This window comes from Rhea pennata, chromosome 1, assembly GCF_028389875.1.
Source record: "Rhea pennata isolate bPtePen1 chromosome 1, bPtePen1.pri, whole genome shotgun sequence".
Classification (NCBI taxonomy): domain Eukaryota; kingdom Metazoa; phylum Chordata; class Aves; order Rheiformes; family Rheidae; genus Rhea; species Rhea pennata.
This window is the reverse complement of record NC_084663.1, coordinates 186,569,112-186,597,027: the sequence shown is the minus strand read 5'-3', so window position 1 is coordinate 186,597,027 and position 27,916 is coordinate 186,569,112. Positions and strand designations below refer to the sequence as shown.

The 27,916-nt window shown below is 38.8% G+C and overlaps 1 protein-coding gene across 5 annotated transcripts; it reads left to right on the top strand.

Annotated features, from left to right (window-relative positions):
- Positions 1 to 27,916, top strand: RCBTB1 (RCC1 and BTB domain containing protein 1). 5 transcript variants are annotated; one of them, XM_062567035.1, is made up of 13 exons: positions 1 to 187; positions 2,556 to 2,648; positions 6,744 to 6,914; positions 7,764 to 7,914; positions 8,410 to 8,576; positions 11,291 to 11,449; positions 12,499 to 12,606; positions 13,603 to 13,745; positions 16,236 to 16,426; positions 19,607 to 19,733; positions 20,092 to 20,243; positions 23,654 to 23,784; positions 26,915 to 27,916. In XM_062567035.1, the coding sequence occupies exons 3-13, from the start codon at positions 6,789 to 6,791 to the stop codon at positions 27,053 to 27,055; spliced, it is 1,596 nt and encodes a 531-aa protein (XP_062423019.1). In that variant the 5' UTR covers positions 1 to 187; positions 2,556 to 2,648; positions 6,744 to 6,788; the 3' UTR covers positions 27,056 to 27,916. The 5 variants fall into 5 exon arrangements, with proteins under 5 accessions (XP_062423019.1, XP_062423018.1, XP_062423016.1 ...); XM_062567034.1 differs by having other exon boundaries at positions 1 to 206; XM_062567032.1 differs by lacking the exon at positions 2,556 to 2,648.

Below are 27,916 nucleotides of genomic sequence, written 5' to 3'. Positions count from 1 at the left end.
CGGCCGCGCATCCGCTCGGCCCCTTGACTCGCTGCGCGCGCGGGGAGGTGGCGGCAACGGCCGTAACGGCCGCGGCTCTTCCGCGGGCCGCCCGGCGCTTCGGCGGGAGAGGGAGCGGGAGAGCGAGCGCCCACCTCGCCGGGCGGAGGGGCCGCAGGGAGCCTTCCTGGGATGACGCAGAGGCCGGGTGAGGAGCGTGAGGCGAGGTAGCGTATGTGGCCAGGCTGCCCCCCCCCCCCCCCCCCGCGTCGCCAGCCTAGACTCTGGCGGCCCCACTCAGACTGAGGGGCTCCGTTTTCGCGTGGGCGGGAGCTGTCGGCGGAGGGGGGAGCAGCGCTCGGGGCTGCGACAGGCTGTATCGGGCTGGAGGTTACCGCCGTCCTTGTCCCCGCAGAGACCCAGGCAGCCCGGTGCGGCGGCTCCGCTGCTGCCGCTGTGAGAGTCTCCCCAGCTAACCTTACCTTTTCGGAGCAGAAAAATCCCCTCTCATTTAAACAGCACTGATGGCATTTGCTTAGTGATTATCATCCGAGTGGCTTCTCCAAGCTTTTTTTTTTTTTTTTTTTTTTTTTTTTTTTTTTTTTTCCCGTTCTGCGTGTGATTTTTTTTTTTCATGTAACTTTGTCTAACTCTAAAAATACCTCTTCTGACTTGCCATAACTTACAGTATCTTCTTAGTAATTTTCTTCTGGTTCATGGTTTTCAGTTCATCTTTCCCTTTCCTTTCTGAAAGCTGAAGTCCAGCTTATTGAAGAATGAATTGAAGAAATAGGGGCTCTTTGTGTTTTTCTCACTGGACTTCTATGTGAATATTTAGTATCTTTAATTTTTAATGCACTGTTACTTGAATGAGTAATTACAAGTCTTTCAAACTAAATGTTAAAGATTTTTTTTAAACGAATTTTTAAAGTTCTACTTTAGACAGTTTTTAATGACCCCTTACTGATTCTATGATTCTGGAAAGCACATTGTGGCCTGCTGATGAAAGGTGAAATGGAAGATCTAGGAGGTTTGGGGGGAGTTCTGAAAATGGGTAGAGATTGCCTTGGACACTTACACAGTTTATAGGAAAGAAGGGAAATAGAAATATCCTTTTTCGGATACATGATACGCAGGCAAAGTTTACGTCCTATTGCAGAAATTGAAACTGGAAGTGGGGTTATGAGAGAAAGATGCTTGCCATCTTAAAAGCAAATGTATTCGGAGCCCAAAGTTGGTTAGGAAAAGCAGTGTTTGGGAGAGCCAGTAAGTCTTTGAAGCCTTAATATAAATGTTTTCCTGAATGCTTATCTTTATATGCATAGTGAAATCGAAATATTGGTGCTGCTTAGATGTCTTGTCCTAAGTGAATGGTACATTGCAGTAAGTTACAGTAATGGTTCATCTAATTTAAAAAAGAGTAAGCACGTTGTGCCCATAATTATATTTCTGTTCTGATGGGCAAGTTATTTTGTCATCCTCCCAGGCATTCTTTTTGTATAGTTAAAGCAGTCTGATGTTCAATAGTATTTGTGTGTGTGGTGGTGTTTAGTTTTTTATGTTGTTGTTGTTAATAACTTTTAACCAGTTACTGAAAGCAAATAGGAGAACTGGCTGTCAGTTCTTATATCAGCATGTTTTTCTTTCCCTAGATTGCTCATAAAAGGTATCCAAAAGTAAATCATCACCATGCAGAGGTTTGAACATACAGATTTTTGTCACAGAAATTTTGCTTTATAGTAAGGTCTTAGGAAAGTAAGTTATAGCATGTACTTTCGGGGAGTGTAATGTTCTGTTGACAGGGAGAAATTCAGAATAAAATTGCTTAGTTTGCACAACTGATTATGTCAATAGTATGTGCTGTTTCACTTTTTTTTCCTCCTCAGTACGAGAATGAGATAAAAATGCAAAAACAAGCTGGAGAAGAGACAAGTGAGATTAGTGCTATGTCTAGGATTTGACTCTTTCATGGCTAAGTTAGCTAAAATTAAAAATCTGATTAGGTCTGCCAGTCATTTCCTGTGGTTCTACAACTAGATCTTATAGCTTTTGTTGCTTTTAATATGTCTATGATTCCTGTAGACAAGTAGGAGAAATGGAGGCCTGAGCCAGCATTTTCTTTCTTTGCAGGCATGAGTCTGCCCAAATAGAAGATGCAAAATTAGAGCCTGAGGAAAGGGTTAAACAACTGTGTTCTAAGAGCTTTTTTTCCCCTTATTTGTAAAGATTATAAGAAGTTAACTACAGTTTTTTTTTCTTGCAAAGACAATTGGTACTGTTTTCCTGGTAGGATGTTGTGTGAAGTCATTGTTCTCTCCAGCATGGATTTGTTTAGCTGAACTATAAATGCTGTAGAAACTTTATATAAAGTCATTTTAAGAACATTTTGTAAACATTGTCTTCGTTTTCTGCAGGGATTCCTGTATGCCTATATATATTGCCAATAATCAGCCTGCACGTTGTTTCTTTGGAAAGCTACCTAGTGAAACGGTGAATGCGTTGGCAGTAGTTTAGCACAGAATTTTTGGAGGGCTTCTTTCTCTTAAAGATTGGGTTTTTTTTTTTAATGTGCACAGGTCTAGATTCCCCTCCCCTCTAATGCTGATGAAGGCTCCAAGTTCAATTTCTTTTTAGAGAAGAAGATGTGGCCAGTTCAGTTTTCCTTCTCTGTAAGTCATCCTTTCTTGCTTATTTTTAGCATCACTGCAATTCAAACAATCATCTTTGTTTCTGTTCCTGTTTGTATACTGATGTTGGATAGTTTCAAAAATGTCAAAGTAGTCAAGATAGGTATTGTTGATGTATGCTCTCTCTGCTGGTTGGTTTTGCACTAGTGGAATACAAAATAACGCTATATGGTGCGTAGTTGTTTGTCACTGAATCATGCAACAGAAATGAAAAGATAGTTAAGAGCAGTGACATACAGGGTTTCTAAAAGCAACCACCTACCAGAGCTCCAAGTTGAAGCCTATGATTTCTGTATTAACAAGACTTTCAATTGCTACTTTTTCAGGAGTATAAAATTTTTTAAAAAATCATCTAGATGTTGATATGTAAACGACAGACATTCTGTAAAACTATTGCTGTCATGCTGTGTACAAAATCCAAACAATAGCTTATATCCTAATATTCTGACATGACTACTTGAATACAGATCAAAATAACCTGTTAATTTAGACTCCAGCTGCTGCATTTGCTACTACATTGCACTTAAAAGCTTTCCAGTGCAAGTGTAGTCTTTACATAGTATGTAATGTAGGAGAGTCTAGGCCTCCAGGTGACTATCAGAAGAAGTAAATAATAATCAAACTTAACTCTTATCCATGTGGTTCAGGAGAGTTGAGTGAAGGGTACTGTGTTCCTGTGTGCCACTGTTTGCAATGACATGGCTGTAGATCTAGATCAGCTTTTCACAGCACGTGATAGCCCGGAAGAAACTCTGCAGCAGCCTTTTTTCCCCCCATATTCAGAGAAACTGCACAAGGATGAAATCTGGGTATGATTGGTGTAAGAGGCTAGTATATTACAGTATCTTTTTGGAAAGAGTATAGCATGTTTTAGGGGATGCTGAAATTCCCTTTTTCTTTTTTCTTTTTTTTTCATGGATACTACTGAGTTACTTTAATGACGTCTTTTCCATTTATAGTACTATTTATATATAGTACATATATTCCCCAAATACCTTTCTCCAATTATGATTCCCTCCCCCCCACTCCCCCGAGGCTAACAAACTCCTACTGGAAAACCAGAAACTTGTGGCTAAGATTGTTGAGGAATCCGTCTTTAGAGAGGGAAGGGGTGATGTTTGTTTATGCCAGTTTGGGCGCATGCTTTCTGTAGGAAATGGATGATAAGCTAAAACCATTTTCTATGTGTAGTTAAGCGGAGAAGCAGTAGTCCGTGTACAAAACTCTGAACTGAGATGTATGTTATCTCACTTATTTAGACATAAGCATAAAGAAAAAGAGCTGCTGTTACTAGTGTGACTAGTTACTTTTGTGACTTAATGATGGTAGGTACTCCAGCAAATGGCAGCATCTAAGGGCAATACCTAGTATTTGTATAGGAGGGGAAAAAAAGGTGGAGGGAACAGTATGTACTATACAAAAGTCAAGAGCATTTTTTTAGGGATTTTTTTGAAATTTTATTTGTTATTAAACATAGAGACCTCAGGACTGAGATTTATTAAAGAAACAAACCTGCCGATGGCACAGAAGTTATCATTAAAAGCCCATTAAGAAAATCCCTTGAAATAACTTTGTAGGATTGTAGTAACAGTTGAAATAGGAAATATACAATATTCCTTTACATAAAGGAGAATTACACCTGTTAAGATTCTTCAGCTGTTTTTTCTTGTATCTTCAATCTGGAAACTTTTGTGTCCTTTGGAAGTTTTCTTTTATCTAATGATATTGGTTAATCTAACAAGATAACCATTTAAGCCTTGAGATAAGAGAAATGCATTGTAACCATTCCTCTTCAACTAGATCTTCCCAGCCACATCCCAAACCTAGGTGAGTTAACTGAGTCATACAGTGGTAGAGAACAAGTCAAGTGGATTAAAGAGCTAGAGCAACGTTCAGAAAAGGAAGGATAAGACATGTAGCGCACTTTAAACTGGCTACCTGGAAGGTCCAGAAAGTTCTCTGTGTGGTATAAGCCTTGTTAATAGTAACTTATTAGAACAGTTTTCATTTAAGTGGCATTTTGCCTTCATGTCTGAAATTGACAGGATTCAATGAAAAGAAATTTGGTGAATAAAATGCTGTGTTTTTTTTAAATGTCCATTTTATATTACGTTATGCCTTGCCAAGTGTATATTGTATTATACAGGGCAAATTAAACAGGTAAAGCACACAGAAGGCACAATTAGCTAGTCTACTCATAAGAACAAGTAGTCATAGTCTCATTTCAATTGATCGGTGGTGTCTTACGTTAAAAGGTTTGCCAAAGTGAGGTAACCGCTCTTGGAATTTAAATCTCAACAGTTAACTAGGCTGAGTTTATAACTGGACTGGAAATCAAGAAGGCCTAAATGCATTAAAATCTGTTTAGTTGTGTAGAGTGTAATGCAGAAGCGTTCTGGCATTAGGTACATTTTCAAAAGCAGTGCTACAAACCCATTTATTATAGATGTGCCATCTGGAGACTTCAGGTGTTTTCAAGACTGCTTCAGATATGAAACGTAGAGTGAAGTTAGTATGTTAATGAGAGGTGCTTATAGAGCAAACCTGGGTTTGCTGAAGCAGGGTTGCAATATTTGATAAGGAGGTACTTCAGCTGTCTGAGAAGTTTCTCAAATCAAGTCAGTCTGTATTTTGGTTCGGGTTTGTTTTTGATTTTTTTTTCTTTTAAATACACAGCACTTCTACTGTGATCTCAAAGTTTCTCAAATTCTTTAAAAAACAAAACCAAAAACAAACAAAAAGACTGAGCTGTGTTGAACAGTCTTCATTTTGGGATTGACTGCTGATATTGAATAAACTCTCTCTGAAGCATTGTTTTAGTTAACAGAACAATTTCGACAACGAAGCCGTGGAAGCAAATGGAAAGAGTCTGTCTTGTGTTTCTGTTGCCCCTATCTGCTGCCCAGGCACTGTGAGTGGGAAGCCTGATTTGAATGCAGCAAAATGAAGAATAGAGGGATGGAATAGGATTTGAGCAGATAAACAAAGAGAGAACTAAGGATGAATGAGAGGAAAGTGGCTGAATAGAGACTTGTTCTTGCCCACTGAATGTATTATTAGCCCCCCTCCCTTTTTTTTAACGGACCATTGTCATTTGTATCGTAATGCTGACACTTGATGGAATTCTCCACCAAGAGCTTTTAAGATTTCGTGGAATTTACTGATACTCCATGAGCATGGATTATAGAATGTCAATGGCAGAATCCCTTCAGAGTAGGAGTGTTGTTATAGTTCTTCTGTGCAGGACTGAAGGCCTAAATCTGTGTAGGTTTATGTTGACTGTCAGTTTCATTCTTGGGCTGGTACAATTGTTCTGAGGAAACTGGATAAGAAAGAAGATTCTGGAAGTATGGATTGTACCCATCTGCCTTCACTGATAGATGAAGTCTGTGTCTAGTTACCTGTTTCTAGCTTTTAATATGGTCAAGGTTGTTTCTCAGTAACTACTTAGGATTGTTTTATTTGATCACTTTTCTCTGAGGCGTTTCACTGCTTAATTTTACAAACTCATAAGTTTATTTCTTGTTTTCATGTTCTCAGAAATGTTTTGACCATAAAAAGAGTTCTTAATTACACAACAGATGAGAAATTTCATTCATATAACGTCAGTAGTCCCAGATTTCTTTTTATTTGCAGGATTTGTAGATACTTCAACTGCTTTATTAGGTGGCGTATGTAAGTTGTAAGACTACTTAAATTTCACAAGCAAAAATTTTATAAACAGGAGTTCCAACTGTAGTTCAGAAATCCACTCTTCCATCAAATAGGTCACATATGCCAGATCACAAGCCTTTAACAAATTTGCATGTAGAACAGCAGATGTTTTCCATTTTAATATTACTGAAATAAGTTTACTTGAACATCCAGTTAAGAAAGATGTGTTCTTCTAATTTGACTACCAGTGACTTGCTATTTGTTCATCTTAATGGAAATGTAATTACACATTTCATATAGAAAGTTATATTTTCAGAGACCAATTAACACTTGTCTTTACTCTGATCTAATGGAAATTATCTTATTGCCTGTTGCTGAAAGTACAGAATATGTTTTTAAGTAAACTTTTGTTTTTCTTTACAGCAATGCCATCTTAATCACAGAAATTTCATGTGATACAGTATCATCATGGTGGATGTAGGGAAATGGCCAATATTTACTTTACTGTCGCCTCAAGAAATAGCATCTATTCGAAAAGCATGTGTATTTGGTACATCAGCCAATGAAGCTATATATATAACGCACAATGATGAGGTAAGACCATAATAAAATGGAACAGATACTCTACAATTAGTTGTTTTCAGATTTCACAGATTATTTGTAAGTGAGTAGCTTCTCAAAAGCAATGTGTGATTTTGTGTATTTCAAAACATGCGTAAAGTTGTTAGATGTAACTTGTATTTTTTTTCTTTAATCTTATATGGGGACAATGTAGATGGAGTATTTAGAAAACTTACAAATGACAAAGGCCAGGATGGATTACATGCACTTTTGAAGACAGTCAGAATTCTAAAGAAGCTGTGGTGGCTTGAAATTAAGTAAAAGCATTTCAGGTATGCAGATATAAAATGGAGATATAGCTGGCTAAGTAAGAATACTACAGAAAGGAATCTGTGGATTAGTAACTCACATTGAGTTTCTGAATCATTATATTCCTTTGTTGAGGAAAAAACAAGGCAGATTTTCTGGGATATGTTAATAGTTTACTATAAGACTGAGTAGAGTAGGGGTTTTTTTTCAGTCCTCCCAAAGCTGCTTGTAGGATTGAGGTACAGCAGTAGCTGTTCTGTACAAGCTGCGGTTAGATGAAAACATAAGGGTGTTGTACCCCACTTCGACAACTTACTGAATGCTACTTACATAGCGTAGTCCCTGCAAATGAGAAGCCTAGCTTCCATCTAGGAATCTGAGGGATTTGGACTCAACTTCCAAACAAGTATGCTGATTCTGACTCTTGAGACTGTTAACTAACATGAGTGAAGTCTTTGGCTTTCAAGAGTCAATGGCAAAAATCTGTCCTGACTTTATAAAGGCTTGGATGTCACAATATCTCTACATACCTGAGTTTAAATGGCTTGAAATGAGTATTCCTCTGTTTTTTAGGTGTTTGTTTTTGGACTGAATTGCAGTAATTGTTTGGGAACTGGAGATAATCAGAGCACAATAGTACCAAAGAAATTAGAAGTCTTATGTGGAAAGAAGATTTCCAGTCTCAGTTATGGAAGTGGACCACATGTTGTACTTTCCACTGAAGGTAGAAAATAATCACTTATTATGGAATCATGAGCTGCAGATTTTAAGTTCCACTCTAAGCTTAACAAGAAGGAATGTCTGGCACAACTGAATGCATTTATTAACTGAATAATGCACACAAAGGAATTGGTCTTAAGTGGAATTAAATGTACTACCTAATATGTAAAATGAGTTTCCCTTGCCTTTTCTTTATGCTGTAACTTTGGAGTCTTGCTGTATCACTCATGACACATACAGTCTTCCTGGTGCACTTTCACTTAATTCCAAAATAATCTAGAGGTCATAGTGTGATGTGTACGTTTTTTTATACATACATACACACATATATATATAATGAATTATTTAATATTTCAGTATACAGATAATACTTGTAATGATCTCACTATTTGTTATGTCTTTTCATTTGCATGTTTTCATTCTCTAGTTTCTTAAATAGTCTATCTTAGTTTCTGTGGAATTTGTGGTTGTTTTATCACAAAGTTAAATATTTTTGCAGATGGTGAAGTTTATGCTTGGGGACATAATGGTTACAGCCAGCTTGGGAATGGCACAACCAATCAAGGCATTACTCCTGTTCAAGTTTGCACAAATCTGTTAATAAAGAAAGTGGTGGAAGTAGCTTGTGGCTCTCATCATTCCATGGCGTTATCATTTGATGGGGATGTAAGTTGAAACCTGTTCAAACTTCTTCATTTTTTTTCTTGAAGTGAATTGTGCAGGTGACCTTACAGTCTGAAGCTTTCTCTACCCACAATATAAGCTACAGCATAACCTTTTCTCCTGCTGCCTTAAACTACAGCATCCTTTTTTTCAGAGCAGACTTGGAAGCAACTTAGCACCCCACCCAATCCTCTGAACAGACAAACAAATAAAGGCCCAGTAAATCCAGTAAATTTTGTGTGACTCTGATTTATTGAATGTCTCAAAAGGATGAGACCAGAAAACTGTGCCACTTACAAACGGTGGAATGTGTCAGGTGCACATCTTAAGGTTGTTCTTTGTTTGCAGTTTTGATGCAAGTTAGTTGTTTGTACTAACTGATTTAGCCTTTAGTCTGCTTCTTGTAGTCTTCACGATTTCCACACTGATATCGTGAAAGAATGTTATTTTACCCACCTTCATGTACATTTGTGTGTAGCTACTGAAAGAGCACTTGGTTTATATGCCAAGCCTGATTTATGCTGTTTATTGACATGACTTAAGGCTATGTGTTATTGGAAACACGTACTGTTAATTTCCAGTTAGTCAGGCTTGCCTGATGCATATATATTTTTGGTTTGAGTTGCACATTACTGCATGGAGAGCCTTGTTTGGCTTCATCATAAGAAACGAGTGGTTCTGATTCAAAGCCCTCCTAACGACGAAAATGGAAGCCACAGTTTTTTCCATCCTCCTGACCACAGTGTCTATGCACATTCATACTATGGTTCTATATGGATTCATACTGCAACAATTGATACAAAGTAGCAAGTCAGTATTTTGAAGGGAGAAAAGAGTACTGAGTTAAATTAAGTGGTCTGGACTGTATCTCTGAAAGGAGCCTAAGCTTAGGAGGGGTTGTCATGCTTTTGAGTTTGCCCGAGATAAGTTATAAAATTTGTTTTGCATGTGGGAAAGCAAGGGTGTTCATATAGTAATTTAACTAATGGTGTTAGATATTGTATGGTAGTTGCTTGCAATGGCCATGCTTTCTGTAATAAATGTAGCGTGCTTGAAAATTTGGTGGAAAGTGGGTAAACTTACTAATTTCTTGTGGAGTTGGTATTTGCAGCTGGCTAGCAACTATGACTAGTTAATGTATTATAAATCCACCCCTTTGGCGTACTTTGCGGTAACAGTCTAGTTGTGCTCTCAGGTTTTTATTGATACCAGAAATAATTGATTATGCTGAAAGCAATCAAATGTTTTACATGGTGTTTTATTTACAGAAAGATTTTGTTGCAGAAACCCACGTGACTTAATGTATCGAGAATTTCAGAAAGGCATTGAAGTTGAAAGTGTTCATGGAAATACTTAGCATAATTGATTTGTACAGTTGCTTGAGTGGATGATTAATGCAATGCATATAAAAAGAGTATCCTAATGGCAGAATTAGGGAAGGAAACAGTATCTTCATTTCCACTCAGTACTGATTTGAGGAAAAGACTAGAAGAGAGCAAAGTATTTTCTCATAGTGATGGAGCTCGTGTACACAGGACCTCTAAAATCTATGGGACTTCAGACATTCATACTCATCTGAAAGAGGAAAATGATTGGCACTTTTGACATTTTGACCTACCTTCAGAGTTACTTTTCCTTAATGTTTTCTTTATTATTGAAATAAAGGTATTTTGTACACAGTCATAATTACAACTCTCTTCAAATATTCAATAGGAATCAAAGACCAAGGCTATACAAATAACAGAGCAAAGGATTAATGCATTATTAATGCTTTCTTTTTGTATTAGATTTAGTATGCAAGCTGCTTTGTTTATTTATTTACTTAATATCACTTTTGGTTAGGTGTCACAGTGAGCAGGCTGCTTCTGGCACTAAAGGATGTGCAAACTTTACATAAGGTAATCGGAGTGCTTGTAATGACTGCTAGTGCCATTGTAGTGAGGGGGCTGGCTGGCTGCGGCCTGGTATTTTCAACAGGAAAAGCTTTTAACTGGGTGAAGTATAGCAGAATAAATTATCAGAAATAATTTTATGCTAAACTATGGGCTTGTGTATGAAATGGAAACGTTAAGGGAACTGAAAATCCAAAGGTTATATATATTTTTACAGCAAAGCACTTGTTTCTCTTTTGGATGTTTTAGATGAAAGCAACTAATTTTTCTGTTCTTAATATTAGCTGTTTGTCACTGACAAACTTTGGACTGTCAGAGATGGTCCTTTTTATTAATGCCACCATGTAACAAAGTTTTGCAACTGTGGAATGTGGCTGGCAAACATCCCTTTCTACAGTTCCCAAGAGTTGTAAAAGGAGATATGGTGACTGTCCAGCTATAAGCTGGTTTAGAACTCTATGAAGACAGTTAAACAGCTTCAAAAAGGGAAGTTCAGCAAGCCTGTGAAACAGATAACATTTTTGCTTGCATTCCTTTCTGCAGAATTGTGAAAGGATAAAGAAAGTCTACTTGCTAAGCTCTGTGTCTTATATTCAGGCTTGTATTTAATATAGAAATATATTTCCATATGTGTTGACTGGAGTTAGATGTTCTAGTTTTATAGAAAGAAGATGAAAAAAGGGCAATGTTTATATTTGCTAGGTCAGACCTGTTGCTGTTTTTAGCTTTCAGTTGTTTAAAATTAGTTATAAGCATTTTAAATGTTCTATAGTTATTACTATTTTGAAGGCTTAAAATGCACTTTTTTTTTTTTTTACTGGACAGCTATATGCTTGGGGCTATAACAACTGCGGTCAAGTTGGATCTGGATCTACAGCAAACCAGCCAACTCCTCGCAGAGTTTCAAACTGTTTACAGGGTAAAATGGTAGTTGGCATTGCTTGTGGTCAGACATCCTCCATGGCTGTAGTGAACAATGGTGAGGTAAGTGTTCCTGTATTCTCCTGTTCTTTCTCTGTGGCTGTCGTGCAAGCGGTTAATATCTGAACATGGAAAAAATGGTGAATACAGAGAGGGTTCAAGTTATAGAATATATATTGTTTACTGTAGGGCTTACTTAGGGAAAACTGTATAGTTAGTTGGAGTTGCTTTCTGTAAAGTAAACTTACTCTTCCTTACTGCAAAGACTGTATTAGGACTTGATTTTTTTTTTTTTTTTTTTTTTGAGTCTGCAGCTGCAAGTATTTGAATTGTTGTTAAGCATGCATTTCTTTATTATTTCAATAGATTGTTTAATGTGTTTTAGTTACATTTTTGCATGCGCAGTTAAATAGTTACTCTTTCGGCAAGTATACACCAAATGATCTTGGTTCTTTGGCACAATACACAACTGCTGGCAAGAAAAACAAAGTCAGCTTTTGGAAGTTGCCTTGGTGTTAACTGTTTCATTTTACATAAGACATTTATGATGCTATCCTGCCTTGTAAGTAAGAACCGTAACCTCAGTCTTCCTATATTTCACCAAACTCAGAATATAGCATTTTCTCATGAGTGGAGGGACTGTGGAAGTCCTTCGTCATCCTGAGGCAGAGATGAGCATTCACTGTACATACTTTCCTCTTGTTGGGCCCACCCTAAAAAATTCTAAAGAGTTAAGCTGGGGACATCAACTTAAATAAATCCAATAGGTAATCAGCTGATCACAGATACAGACTTTGATTTCTTTAAACAGGAAAAAGTGATAGGGAGGAAAAAAAGGTTGATGCTATGAGACAGACTTTGGTGTATTGTAAGTTAGTCCTTCAAAGACAAATATTTTAGAAAGCTTCTTGAGCAGGTAGATGTAGGATTGAAAAGTTGAATGCAGTCAACTTTTTTGCAATAGATTATCTTTTTAGCCTCTTGATAGTCCTCTTGAAGTAGTGTTTTTTTTTTTTTTTTTTTAATAATATATACTTTTTGGATTATGTCTTATGTCTTAGCCTGTATTTCTACAAAGCGATAGCTTGATATTGTTTTGTTTTTTAAACCAGGTTTATGGCTGGGGTTACAATGGTAATGGTCAGCTAGGTCTTGGAAACAATGGCAATCAACTAACACCATGCAGAGTGGCAGCATTACATGGTGTATGCATACTCCAGGTATGTCTAACTTGAAAACATGAATGCATCTTTATTTCTAGCATCTGCAAAAACTGTATATTAGGAATGTTATATATATGTCTAGATTTCATAGTTCCAACATTGAATTCGTTTGGCTTCTGTATGAGGTTTATTTTTTTAAAAAAGTGCAAGTAAGCTGTAAAATACTTGCTTTAAAGTTGGTTAGTGTAACTAAAACTGTTATTGGTACAAATTGCATCTTTGTTAGAAAGCTGGATGAATGAGATACACTAAGCAAATAGGAGGAAAACAATGCAAACAAATGATTTTCAGACTGATTTCTACATTGTCTTAGTCATCCCCTCAGACATGAGGGGAGAACAGGAGGTAAGACAGTGGCTGTTTATTTACAAGTAAAGATTAAAACTAAAATTTGGAATTTTCTGAATATTTACCAAGTTTCTTTGAAGTTTCGTTTTGTAATTCAGGATGAGCATTACACATTATTGGTTACACTAACACGTGGTGAATTTACTCCCTTTTAGAAAGGGCTGAAGGAGCCATTGGCTTTGGGACTTTAGCTATCATAGTTTGTATAGTATTCTAAATACCAAATTCTCAGAGTTGTACAACATGCTGAAGTAGCTCATTCTTTGAGGAATCTGCAGTTGAAAGCAAGTAGAGGCTAGGGAGACTCTAAATGGGTTTCTATAGAATATAACTAAATTAAAGATGCAAAATAAGAAATGCTTAGATCTTGTGGAAAAAGACTGTTATTAGACCTTCTATATATTTAGACTATGTAGCAAATAATTTGGAAGGAGTAACCAATATACCCTAAATTAATAAAGCTTAAGAGTTTTCCAGTACTTACTGGAATGTGTTAGCTTTAAGTACTGAGAAATAACATTTTCTGGTGCTAAATGGAATGCCTGTGGTATTTTGATGTCTGTCAGACTAAGGTAATGTGTGCAATAATTTTGTTTTTCATCTTCCTTGTTTGTTTAGTAGTAATGCTTATAAATTTACTTACAGATTGCCTGTGGCTATGCGCACACACTAGCACTAACAGATGAGGGCTTGCTCTATGCCTGGGGAGCTAACACTTATGGGCAGCTGGGAACTGGCAATAAAAGTAACCAGCTAAGCCCGGTACAGATCATGATGGAAAAAGAAAGGTAATCTTGCTGAAACTGTTCCTGAGATTGACATGTCTGAGCGTGTGTTATGTAGTCTTTAGCACTGGAAGCATGCATGTTTGGGCCTGGTGGATTGTATCTGTATTGCTAATATTAAAAGCATAGGAAAAGATTATATTTTACTGTTTATTTCAGACTGAGTGTTTTTTTGCTATCTGCAATGACTGTTTAACGTGAATGAACCCTACAATTGCCTGATGCTGGAAGATAACAAATGTCTATGTTAGGTTATTCTAAATGTGATTTCTTTGGTCAAAAACATGGATCTATGGAGTCACAATACCAAACTTTTAAGCTAGATTGAGGGCTACGTTTAAAAAAAAAACCATAAAAAGTACCTATTTTGTAAGGAGTGATATATGAGGAAAAAATCAGTTTTCTGAGAGAGGTTCTCTGGTCAGTAGCCACCAGTGTAAACAAAACATGGTTTACAAGGTTGCTAGAGCTAAGGACAGATATTACCACTCTTGGTGGCAGCACTAGGTCCTGGCTTAAATAAAATGCCTGTGTTCTCCTGACCCATAAGACTGACCTTTTACAGAGCTGTGAGCATGCCTATAGATTAATGTCTCTCTGTTTGGAAACCTCTTAACCTGCAGATCTTTCAACTTGTTATCTCCTCTTAAATAGGAAATGGAGACTGGGGAGGGGGAGAGAGGTTTTCCCCTCCATTTCCAGTACCATTTGGGTATAAAAGCTATCATGTTATAGCTTTGATAGAAGCTATATATATACATACATATATATATATATATATATATATACACACACACACACACACACACACCTTTTTCAGGGGCTTCCCTGGGTGGGTTTTTTTTTTGTTTGTTTGTTTGTTTTTCTTGCTGCTTACGCTTAACATTGAATAAAAAAGCTGCATGGTGCTGAGATTCCTGGATTCCTGACAGGGTTTTTTTTTAAGGCATAGAGAAGAAAACTAGCATAATAAGCCAGCCTCACATTAGTGGTTTCTGTTTGTGAATAAACTGACACTAGAGAGGCAAACTTATTTATTTATTAAAGCACTAGAAGGGAGATGTATATGCTTGCAATAGAACAACTTTTTTCTTAGCAGTTTATTTTTCAAGTGAGTTAAGGGCAACTTTACAAGTGTACACAGACTCAAGTTCTAACTTGAGTACTGACTCAAGTTCAGCTGGCTAAAGGAGGAGGGAAAACATATAGAACTTCTACTAGGAATCTAAGAGAGAGAAGTCACTTAAATTTACTCATCTTGCTTGACTTAGTTTCCTTGGAATCAGAGCTGTAAGTGGATTAGCTGTCATTGCCCATGAAGCATGTTAATGCTTCTCTTGCTGCTCCTTTCATTTATATGATTCATTTGTCACTTACATGTAATGCTGCTAAAAGCTTCTTATGAAGTGGCTTGAAGAATCTTGCACATACAGCTTATAAGGACTTTTAGACCTTATCTTACATTAGTTTGGAGGTACAACTGTGGAGGTAAGACTCCATGTATAGAGATGGTACAGCTACCCTAAAAACAAACAAACAAAAAAAACAAACCAAAGCAAAAACTGTTCTGAGAAGGAAAGGCAGTGTTTAGGAGAGGAAAAGTTTAGCTGTTGCTGGATAGCTGTGACTGAAAGTAAGTAGTTACGACATTAGGAGAAACTAAATCTAAAACAGTTGCTTCTTAGCAAATAAAGGCAGAAATGGTGTATTTTTGGATTTGTAGAGACTAGACATTCTGCAATTGAAATATGAGTTAAGGAAGGACAGCAGTTGAGACTATAATATTCAAGTGATCTGATACTTAAACATGAAGATGTCTGGAGGCTAGCTGTAGCAGGAAGAACCCTTAAATGATTACTTAATGATGCCTCATGAGAACATGAGCATGACTGCTGGAAGATCTTAGTGTTGCATATAGCTGCTTAAGCTGCTGCTGATGTAATACATTCTGTTAGTATTTAATTTGCTAGAAAGTATTGAAATGAGTGCTGAAAGTGACTGTAGCTTTTTCCAGTTTCATGATGAAAGAATTTTTGAACGTAAAATCTGGGCTCTGTTTTGCCTAAAAATATGGATGAAAGTTATCTTTTTTGGTAAACAATGAAACATTGTGTACATTTATATTCTTTGAAAAGATGTTTATTTGTCCAAGCTGATAAGTTTTTTTTTTGTTTGTTTGTTTTTTTTTCCCCCTTTAAATAAATTAAAAATCTTAACCACAGGAAAGGTATGAAGAAAAAGAAAATGAGGAATGTCAACTGAAAAGGACACTTTGAAAGACTTTTAGTAGATTGTAGTCAGATATTGTTTTGATTATGTTGTTGCAGTTCTTATATTGATCAGTTCAAACAGAATCATGTTCATGCAGAACAAAAGAAGCAGTACAGGAGTACAGATGCATAGTTTGGTTGTTTTCTTATTTTGGTGAGTTATTTGGAAGGTCATTAGTTCTATGCCTGTAAGTATCTTACAAGAGTTTTCTTCTGTTTGCAGGGTTGTGGAGATTGCAGCCTGCCACTCAGCTCACACTTCGGCTGCCAAGACCCAGAGTGGCCAGGTGTACATGTGGGGCCAGTGCCGTGGCCAGTCTGTGATCCTTCCCCATCTCACTCACTTTGTCTGCACTGACGATGTGTTTGCTTGCTTTGCTACCCCTGCCGTTATGTGGCGTCTTCTATCAGTAGGTGAGAACTCGGATATCCCAAGCAGCACTGTACAAGCTAAATAACTTCAAATGTAAATATTCTTATAAAATATGCATCCATGTTGTTGTCTCTATGTATGTTTGTTAGCACTGTATGTCACTTCTGTGGGAGAACAGAAGAGTCCTTGCTTTAAGGAGAACTGGCAATTTAGACTAGCTTTTCTAGCTAATAATTGTCCTTTCTTAGTGTTTTAAACCTCCAGCGTTTCCCTTCCCCTTCCCCCCCCCCCCCCCCCAAAAAAAAAAATCCTTCAGCAACTGAGGATCCAATACGGCATTAGTAAGATTGTTCGTTTGCTAAAGGCCTAGAGAATCCTGTTTTACACTGCACTATGAATATTGTATGTTTCCTACATTTTTGTTGTTTGAGCCCCAGCTCAGGGCTGGGAAGGACTCCTGGGTTGTAAAAACGTAGCTTTTATGCTTCCAGAACTGTTTGTTCCTGCTTTGAAGACTGCTCCTGACTCTTGTTACTTTGATATCTAACAACGTCTAATTGCATGTATTGTCTTTAGCTTCCTCTCCCTAGTATTTACCCTGCCAATATAAATATGAAGGGGCAAATATCTGTGTTACGTTTCATGTTAGGAAGGTAAAGTAGTAGAATTCCTAGTTTTGTTTTTGTGAGGTGGTATTGCTCAACCTGATTTAATTTGAATTGATTATCTTCAAAAGCAGGCAGATGGGCAAATAATGTTCCCTGTATAACAAGATCACAATAGCATTGTTTTCTGTTGTTGAAACTCTCTTCTTATATGGCCTTAGATTAAATTTGGAAATGTAGTCATTGGGACCAATTAATATACCCAAGTCTGTCATCTTGGTTATCTTCAAGTGATATGCTGCCAATCCTTATTTGACCCCAAATACGCTATGAATTTGCTTAGCTTGCACTTCATGCTTATTGAGCTTCATCTTAGATCTGCCATTTCAGTCCTCAAGATCATCTCAGAGGTCTGATCTGCTTTCATATTGACAAGAGATCTTAATGTTGTTTATGTACAAAATTGGTTTTGTGGAGGGATCAGATCCTCTGTAACCTTTCTCCAGGCTCAGACTTTACCTTTGCACAGCTTGTTTTTATCTCAGACAGCTCTGTAGCTGTCTAAGAATTCCTGTCCTAACCTGGCTTCTAATCTTAACTTCTCATTTAGCTTGTTATCACATTTATAGAAGTCCAGATAACAGCATGTCGTCTATAGAGGAAAACTGAATAATTTTACCAAAGAGAGAGAAGATTAGCTTGGAATGATCTGCCTCTGGGTAAATCCAAGTCTTATGTTACCCCACTTCCCACTTTCTTTGTTCTTTAATCATTCTTTCCTTTGAGATGTATGAAAGTCTTTCCACTCTAGAGGTCTGAGAGTTGTCCAGGTCTCTTGAATTTTGCAAGAGGCTGTGAAGGCTGTTTAAATGTTATCTCTTTCATTTCAGTAACTTAAATCTTCAGTTTCATGAAGTTTTCTCAGTCAGAGTATAACAACTTGTTTGAATTTTATGTCTGTATCTTAATCTCTAAAGGCTAATGGGAATTACTCTCTTCTTATTCTAGTAATCCTTTCTACTGAATATTTAATCAAAAGCATTAATTCTGGGGGCATTTTTAATCTCCATTCTGCGTATTTTTTCCCTCTAGACCTTTTTATTTATATAGATTAAAAGATATTTTATTCTTTTTCTTAGTGAGTGCTAACTCTACATGATGGTTATAGTTCTATTTCCAGTTATGGTGGCTTTGCCAAAACTAAGATCAATTGCTCAGGGTTGTCTGTGGCAAAGTTCAAATCTGCAACCTTTGTTGTGCAAAAGGTATTGGAGTGAAAGTTGATCTACAGCGTGACTTAAGCTACGCTGATGACCTAGAAAAAAAATCATGTGAATGAGTGCAGGGAGAATTAGAGCATGGTCTAGTTAGCCCTAGTAAGATGCAAATTCATTATATGATCCATGTAAGTCAGAGTGAAAACAAGAGCTCGTGGTCTCCTGAGGCATAAACATAACTTATCTTTTATGGCAGCTTGCTATATGTAGTGTTTTATGTAATACCAACTTATATAGCTGTGACTAATGGTGAAAAGTAATTGGAATGTAAGTGGATAAATAATGCACAGCCTTATGGGACACAGGAGACTGTCCAACTCCCATTATAGTAGGAAACTTCTTTAAAAAAATTTTTTTTGCTTCTTAGGAACCACGTGTGTTAAAACGCACTTGTGAGACATATCAACAGGAGTTTCAGATAGTGGGTTATAGTTAAATTTCCTAAAACCTTATGGTTCTTGCTTTATCACAAGTCTTGGCCTACTTGTGCTGAAACTGTTCTGTGATTTCTAGAGATGGATGATGGAACTGCTATGGGACCCGTATCCTAGGCCTTTTTAAGAACTCTGAAGGGGCTGCAAGATCGCAGCTTTAATCATTTCCATAGTTGCTGAATTACTATGTATTTGGTAGTAGATACCGTGTTCTTGGTATGGTTCATCTTCTTGCAGCACTGCTGCTGGGTTTTGTGCTGTCGTAATTGATTGATAAATTGAATTAACGTGAAATATCATGGATGCTGTTATGTCAACCCAGCAGAGATGTTAACTGACAACCTGCAGGCTATATCCTACCACACAGTGCAGAAAAGTGGCTGATGGGTGACATGCTTTCTTATTCTTTAGGTCATGTTAGCATGATTGAAGCACCGTATGCTGTGTCCCAGGTGGATTGTAGATGATGTTGTAGACTCCCATTACCAGCAGTTTACAGGCTCACTATAGCTTCTCTGAGACCAGCTGCTGGCACAGAGCTGGCCCAACACTAGAGCAGAGCTGCCAGGAGGCTGGCAGTAGTGTGGGCAGTCCCCAGGTGGAGCATAAGGAAGGAAGTTCCCCAGGAAGTTTTCTTGGTGCTCTGCTACCTCCGAGTAATAAGCTGGCCCTGGGACTGGCTGGCTCACCACTGTGGTTTGTAGGTGTTGTGGAGCAGCCCTTGCCAGCAGAAAAGGTGAATGGACTAATTCACTTTTCTGATTTGACCCCAAGCCAATGGAGTTCTGATACTGACCCATTTACTTTATGTGGTGTTAACAGACCAGTTAACTTTAACTGCAGTGATATGAGTGTTCTGTTTAAGATGCATAATGTGCTCTTTGGTTTTAAAATTGTTTCTTTAGAGCATGAAGACTTTCTCACAGTAGCAGAGTCTCTGAAGAAAGAGTTTGACAGCCCAGAAACCTCAGACCTAAAGTTCCGTGTGGATGGGAAATACATCCATGTTCACAAAGCTGTTCTGAAGATCAGGTAGTGTTCATCTTCCATGGTTCTTGTTTACGCCAAATTACCTGTTATCATATGTTAGGGGGAGGGGAAAAAAGAAGGGTTGGGGGTCTAAACTGTCTCTTAAAATAGTCCGTATCCATATTTCACTAAGCCTGTTAATTGTTCCCAAAACAATAAATATTTAGGAATGTTGCAGAGAGATTGCAACAAATATGTATTTCAAAGAGATATGAATGAATGTTATATGACAATCTATCTATAAATAAATATAAATAATATTTTAATATATATTATAGATAAAATATTTTTATTTACATATATTAACATTATCTTTATAGGTATAAATGTAAGTGTTCCAGATAACATCTTTGTCTTTTAGGTGTGAACACTTCAGAACCATGTTCCAGTCATACTGGAATGAGGACATGAAGGAAGTAATAGAAATAGACCAGTTTTCTTACCCTGTGTATCGTGCCTTTCTTGAATACTTGTATACAGACAGTGTTGACCTTCCGCCTGAGGATGCTATAGGTATTGCTTTCTGTCAAATTATGCAGGATCCAGAGAAACTCAGAAAAGGAATGCAGATTAAATGCATACATCTAGGCTTCTAGTCCAGCCTATAATAAATTTACTGGGGATTAATGAAGTTGTTTTCAAAATACTGCTGATCGATAAAGCTATATTTCTCTTGTTTAAAGTATCTGCATATCTTATTAATATCAACTATTGGTTAGGCTGATACGAAAAAAAAATCTCAGATGTAATAGGGGAAACTTAGGTAGCGGAGCAAAGAGCAAACTGTACCAAACACAGATTTCTTTTGTTTGTTTGTTTTTTATAGTGGTGGCTTTTCACTTGTGTTATGTACCTGTTTTGCAACAATTCCACTCTTGCAAGCAGTTAGGTATACAGATCAGTGGAACAGCATGTATGTTTACAGAGATTAACAGGATTGCAGCTTGAGGTAATAAAAGGCCTTTCTTCCTGTGTAATGGTAAAATATGTTTTTCTCAGTAGTGACCCACATAGAATCACAAAATCAGTAGGGTTGGAAGGGACCTCTGGAGATCATCTAGGCCAACCTCCCTGCTCAGCAGGGTCACCTACAGCATGGTAGACACGGTTGCATCCAGGCGGGCCTTGAAGATCTCCAGAGAAGGAGACTCCACAACCTCTCTGGGCAACCTGTTCCAGGGCTCCGTTGCTCTCACAGGGAAGAAATTCCCCCTCACGGTCAGGCGGAACTTCCCGAGCTTCAATTTCTGCCCACTGCCTCTTCTCCTGTCACACGGGACAACTGAAGAGAGTTTGTCCCCGTCCCCTTGACACCCTCCCTTCAGGTACTTGTACACACTGATAAGATCCCCCCTCAGTCTCCTCTTCCCCAGGCTGAAGAGGCCCAGCTCATGCAGCCGTTCCTCATAGGGTAGGTGCTCCAGCCCCTCTGATCATCTTCATAGCCCTACGCTGGACTCTCTCCGGTAGCTCCATGTCTCTCTTGTGCTGGGGAGCCCAGAACTGGACACAGCACTCGAGATGAGGCCTCCCCAGGGCTGAGGAGAGGGGCAGGATCACCTCCCTCCACCTGCTGGCAACACTCTTCCTAATGCACCCCAGGAGACCATTGGCCTTCTTGGCCACAAGGGCACGTTACTGGCTCATGGTCAACCTGTCATCCACCAGCACTCCCAGGTCCTTCTCTGCAGAGCTGCTCTCCACAAGGTCAGCCTCCAGCTTGTACTGGTGCCTAGGGTTGTTTCTCCCTAGGTGCAGGACTCTGCACTTGCCCTTGTTGAACCTCAGGAGGTTCCTCTCTGCCCAACTCTCCAGCCTGTCCAGCTCTCTCTGAAGGGCAGCACAGCCCTCAGGTGTGTCAGCCACTCCTCCCAGCTTGGTATCATCAGCCAACTTGCTGAGGAGGCACTCTGACCCCTCATCCAGGTCACTGATGAAGAAGTTGAACAGGATGGGACCCAGTACTGAGCCCTGGGGGACTCTACTAGCTGCAGGCCTCCAACTAGACTCCACGCCACAGATGATGACCCTCTGAGCTCCGCCTTTTAGCCAGTTCTCAATCCACCTCACTATCCACTCATCTGTCCCACACTTCCTGAGCTTATCCAGGAGGATGTTACAGGAGATAGTGTCAGAAGCCTTGCTGAAGCCAAGGCAGACAGTGTCCACTGCTCTCACCTCATCTACACAGCCAGTGTCCTTCCATCCTAGAAGGCTTTCAGATTGGTTAGGCAGGATTTCCCCTTGGTGAATCCATGCTGACTACTCCTGATCACCTTCTTGTCCTCCATATGCCTGGAGATGACATCCAGAATGAGCTGTTCCATCCCCTTTCCAGGGATGGAGGTGAGGCTGACCAGCCTGTAGTTGCCTGGGTCCTTCTTGCCCATCTTGAAGACTGGAGTGACACTGGCTTTCTTCCAGTCCTCAGGCACCTCTCCAGTTCTCCAGGACCTTTCAAAAATGATGGAGAGTGGTCTAGCAACACCATCTGCCAGCTCCCTCAGTACCCGTGGGTTTATCCCATCCAGGCCCATGGATTTGTGGATGTCTAGCACGCCCAGGTCTCTAATCCTATCCTCCTCAACCAAAGGAAAGTCTTCCCTTCTCTGGACTTTCTCTCTCACATCCAGGCTGCAGGATTCCTGGGGGCTGCCCTTAGCAGTGAAGACTGAAGCAAAGGAGGCGTTCAGTAATTCTGCCTTCTCTGCATCCCTTGTCACCAGGGCCCCCGCCCCATTCGGTAGTGGGCCCACATTTTCCCTAGTCCTCCTCTTGCTGCTGATGTGTTTGAAGAAGCCCTTCCTGTTGTCCTTGACATCCCTTGCCAGACTCAATTCCAGCTGGGCCTTAGCCTTCCTTGCAGCATCTCTATATACTCTGACTGCATTCCTATAATTCTCCCAAGTAGCCTGTCCCCTCTTCCACATTCTGTGTGTTTTCTTCTTCTGTCTGAATTTGGCCAAGAGCTCCTTGCTCACCCATGCAGGTCTCCTGCCCCCTTTGCTGCACTTGTTACTCATAGGGATGCACCGCTCTTGAGCCTGGAGGAAGTGATGTTTGAATAGTAGCCAGCTCTCCTGGACCCCCCTTCCTTCTAGGGCCTTAACCCATGAGAGTCCACCAGTTAGGTCTCTGAAGAGCCCAAAGTCCTCTTTCCTGAAGTCCAGGGTAGCAGTCCTGCTTGTTGCCTTACTTCTTTTCTGCTGGATCCTGAACTCTACCATCTCGTGGTCACTGTAGCTAAGGCTGCCCCCAACCTTCACATCTCCAACCAGTTGCTCTCTGTTGGTAAGGACAAGGTCCAGCAGGACACCCTTCCTCGTAGACTCCTCCACCACCTGTGTCCAAAAGTTATCATTAATGCATGCAGGAGCCTCCTGGACTGTTTGTGCCTTGCTGTGTAGTCCTTCCAGCAGATGTCAGGGTGGTGGAAGTCCTCCAGGACAACCAGGGCCTGTGATCTTGAGGCTACCTCCAGCTGCCTATAGCAGGCCTCATCACCTTTCTCTTCCTGGTCAGGTGGCCTGTAGTAGACACCCACAACAGTGTCTCCCATGTTAGCCTGCCCTTTGATCTTCACCCATAAGCTCTGGACTGCCTCCTCCACCCCCAGGCAAAGCTTGATGCATTCCAGTTGCTGTTTCACATACAGAGCAACTCCACCACCTCGCCTTCCTGGCCTGTCTCTCCTAAAAAGCACACAGCCATCCATGACAGCGTTCCAGTCATGTGAGTTATCCCACCATGTCTGTGTGACTGCAATGAGCTCATGGCCCTGCGACCGCACACAGATCTCCAGCTCCCCATGCTGTGTGCACTGGTGTACAGGCAATAAAGATGCAACCTCTACCCCAGGAGCGTATGCTGTTGTTGAAAAGCAGTGATAATTACAAGTGGCTAATATGGCATTTTATTTGCAGGCCTTTTGGATTTGGCTACTTCTTATTGTGAAAATAGACTGAAAAAACTATGTCAACACATTATCAAGAGAGGAATTACTGTGGAAAACGCATTTTCATTGCTCTCTGCTGCTGTCAGATATGATGCAGAGGTAAACTTCTAAAGTTCAGTCTCTAAATAGGTGGCTGCTTTCTGACCTAAACTGTGGAGAAAAGCAGCCACTTATGTAAGTTCTCTCTAACTTAGTATCAGAGAATGCTGTTGTCAGAATTGGAGAATGTTGGAATTAGGTTTGCATTAACTGTATTTGGATTGAAAGATGTATGTTTTATGAACCAGTATGAGGAAGGTGAACTAGTACATAGGTATCTAAAGATGACGTGTCCCAGGCTGCGACTCGGGATTTATAAATGTTTGCATTGCTTAATTCATGGTAAAAGGTTATGACACTATGGCAAGCTTCATGAATTTCTATTTATATGTAAAAAGTGTGATGGGGGAGGAGATGAAAACATTAACATAAACAAGAGTAATATTTAAAAACAAGGGAAAAAATCATTGTATTCTGAGAAGCAGTTCTTGTAAGCCTTAATTTATTTCTTTGTGTAAGGTTATGGATTGTGAGGCATGGTATGGTGGTGGACTTGGGTTTTTTGGGGCTGGGTTGTTTTTATTTTTGATTTTTTTTTGTTGTTATAAAACAGCTGTTGCTGAGTTACCTACAGTCAGACATACTTTCAGTCTTTCGAGTATACTAATCAAATGACAGGATAAGAACTGTCTTATGGGCCTAATAAACTTTAAAGACAGAGAAATAGTGTGAAAAGGAGAGGGCTAGTGGAATTCTCCCACTGAATAATGTCTAATTTCACTACCAGATCACTAATATGCTATTTTGTGGACTTGTCTAGAAGTACTACTAAGCTTTCTTTGGCTCTTTGTGTTCAGAAGAGTACGTGCATGTCATATTTTCAGCTTCACGATTGGCTAGTTTTATAGTTGTTGTTATGCTTATTAAAGGCTTTTAGTACTCAGTATATCAACTTACTGCTTTTTCTTGTACTTAATATCTAGCAATATGCATGCAATTGCCTTATTTCTGAGCCTTGCAGTATGTTGCTTGTTTGATATACCTTACTTGAATGACAATATTGATATCTGAATTTTGACTTCAGTTCTATTGTGAATAATGATATTTTTTTGTTGGGAATTCATAGAAAATATGAAGGTCTTTGTTACATATTTTAGCTTTAAAGGGTTATTTGCAGAATAAATCTTTAGTGTGTGATGATTGATTGATTCTGCTTGTAAAGAAAGAGAGTAGAATAAATCCAGTTACTATGCTGTGGCTATACTTCACCAGCTAAGTGGAATTAGAATTTTACCTAATGGTAGGGTTTAAATTAAGGAGAAAATGGGTGAAGGGTTGCTTTTGACAGACACACTTTATGTGCAGAAAAGTTAAGAAGTCAGGTTTTGAAATTGCTTAGGTGATATAGTTAAGTGTAGATGGGACTGTCTGGAAGACAGTTTAAAGAAGCTGCCTCACTAATTTTAAAGTTTACCTCCAAGGCATGAAAGTCTGATATACTTTAGTGATTGACTAACTGAATTGAAAGGGCTAGAGTTGGTTCAGGTCTGCCTTATTGTTGTGACTTCTAATAATTATTGGAAGTACTTTGTGCCTTTATCACTTAATTACATATTAAGTAAAAAGTTTTGCTTGAAGTGCATCTACTTGCAAATGAAGTGCATCTACCCGCAAATGAAATAATTTTTTTCTCTACAAAATTTTAAACTTTCCAAAGTTTCTTACTAATGACATAGTATTACTGTTTGTATGCTTCTGTTGCATTGACTTGGAATATAAATTTTTAATAAAAGTGTAAAATATTGTAATGATGTGTATGATGTAATTTTATTTGAAATGTTAGTCCATTCTGTTAATTCAGAAAAAAAACCCACACCTCTCAGTGTTAAGTTCTAATAAGCTTGTCTTTTTTCATTGCACAGATGCTACACAAGCCAAGATCTGCTGCTTCCGAAAGCCTGGTTTTAGGCCAGGACATATTTTTTGTATTACTATTGTGTCAAGAACTCTCACTGGCACACAGCTGATCTAGCTTTCAGTGTTGACCTTAAGTAAAAATATGGATACTACTCAGTCTGTCTTTCATACTTCAGGTGGCTTAAAGAGCTCTGCAAATCTGTTATGCCCTACTTCAGCACCCAGTCTGCTGAGCAACTAAGGAAGAGTCTGTTCTTATGTATGAAGTACTAATACTATAGATTTATAAAGTACTGGAAAAAAAAAAGAGTAGGGTGAGGCGAGAGCTGCTATTTTGTAAGGCCTGCAGCATCTTCCTTATAGCAGCTTAGTGCTGCACCACGAAGAATAATTTTCATGTTCAAAAGAGGAGTTAGAAACAAGTAATCTGATTGGGAAGCAATCTGGTGGTCAGTGCTATATTGACAAAAACTGGCATTTTTTTTGGTTTTTAGACACCCTTTCTCTCTGACATCATGTGGGTGCAATGACAGTTGTCCTGAGGTTTTTCTAATCCTCAAATGGGAGGCACTGCCAAGTAGTCTCAAGTATCTGAACGTTTTCTGTAAGAATTGCTTTGGTGTATTATGCCATAGTGTATTTCTTGGGACTCTAATGCACAGAAAGGCTTTTTGCCTAAGCTTTGCTTTAAAAATATCAGTTAGTATTCACTCGCACCGATCGCAGTGGCATGTGACCTCAAAGCTTTAGCTAAGCTATTAACGAAGCAGGAAGACAAGACGCCTATGTATACCCTGAGGTTATAATATCAAATGGAAGAGCTGAATTTTCTTAGTGAGCAGTCCTGGTTAAATTTCATTACCTTCAGATCTCTTACTTGTTTTGGGTTTAACAGCTGTCAATGAATGTAGATGAAACTCTTCTGGATGCTAATAGGTAGACCAATCTAGCCTATAATGTGGTGAAACTTTAAAAGCACATGATGTCAAGCAATATATATGACTGTAGGTATACAAGGGAAAAAAAAACAAATTAGGATTAGTCTTTCTTTGCAGCCATGTTATGTGGGTAGAATTGTGCTTTTCTGTTACATTTACAGAGTCACACTGTAGAAAAAGGCTGAGAACCACTCGATTAATATATTTGGCTAGTTCTGTTGTTAATGGCACTAAAAGTAAAGCATATAAAGATAGTTGTGACTGACTCTGAATGTAATTCTGTGATGGAAGTGAAGAGAATAAAACCGTCTTTTTTTCTCTTTTTTCCTGTTTAGGATTTAGAAGAATTCTGCTTTAAGTTTTGTGTCAACCATTTGACAGAAGTGACACAAACTGCAGCATTTTGGCAAATGGATGGTCCTCTGCTAAAGGAATTCATTGCTAAAGCCAGTAAATGTGGAGCCTTTAAGAATTGAAACAACAGGCTGTAAGTTTTGGGTGACTGCATTTTTTTTTCCAGTTGGAATGATGTACAGTTCTGCCAGCCTGTTACAGGTAAAAGAACTAAACATAATCTGGTCTCTTGTATCAGAAAATGTGAAAGTCTGTATTAAAAAAACAAAAAACAACAAAAAAACAAAAACACCAAAACCAAATGTTCTGTGCGCTCAATAAGAATAAATTGTTGTGTTTGGAGGGGGGGGAGGGGAAGAAGAAGTCAAGCAAAATAGTCGCTTGCATTTAGCAACTCAGGATGTTGGAACCAGCTCAGGACTTCAAATGGAGGGAGAAAAATTGCAGCGTGCAAAAGATACCAAGTGGTGTTAAGGACTTGCTTTTCAGGCTAGGAAGTCTCAATTCCATCTGTTAATATTTTAAACTTAGTACTTGGGGTACTGGCCTTTTTGGGTTAGAGAATAGTCTCACCTGAGCCACTGAACGATGTCATTTAAAACATTAACTCCATGGGATTAGGACAAAGCAAATGGCATGAATATCTTCTATTGCAGTTGCATGATTGTGAATGAATTTGCCACTTGCTGTGAGTAATTAACCAACTGTATTTCAGTGCTTAGAAAAATGTGCAGAAATTATGTATCCTCAAAGCCTACATAAGTAACTTTGAAGAAAGGGGTAGCTAACAGATCTAATCGGCAATAAAGTTCTATATTTGGGTATACCTTAATATAAGTTGTAATGTGTACTTTGTGTAATCTGTACAGAAATATTTATAATGGTTAATGAAAGATTTACCTCTTTGGTGACATCAGATTAAATTCATTCCCCTGGAGGGGAGGGGATTAAAACTGCTTGAAAGTGTGTGTTTTGTGTGTGTG

Coding starts and splice junctions, on each gene's coding strand:
- RCBTB1 (XM_062567032.1), top strand. CDS start 6,789: ATGGTGGATGTAGGGAAATGGCCAATATTTACTTTACTGTCGCCTCAA. Junction 11,450..12,498: donor CTGTAGTGAACAATGGTGAG/GTAAGTGTTCCT, acceptor TTTTTAAACCAG/GTTTATGGCTGGGGTTACAA. Junction 13,746..16,235: donor ATCATGATGGAAAAAGAAAG/GTAATCTTGCTG, acceptor TTCTGTTTGCAG/GGTTGTGGAGATTGCAGCCT.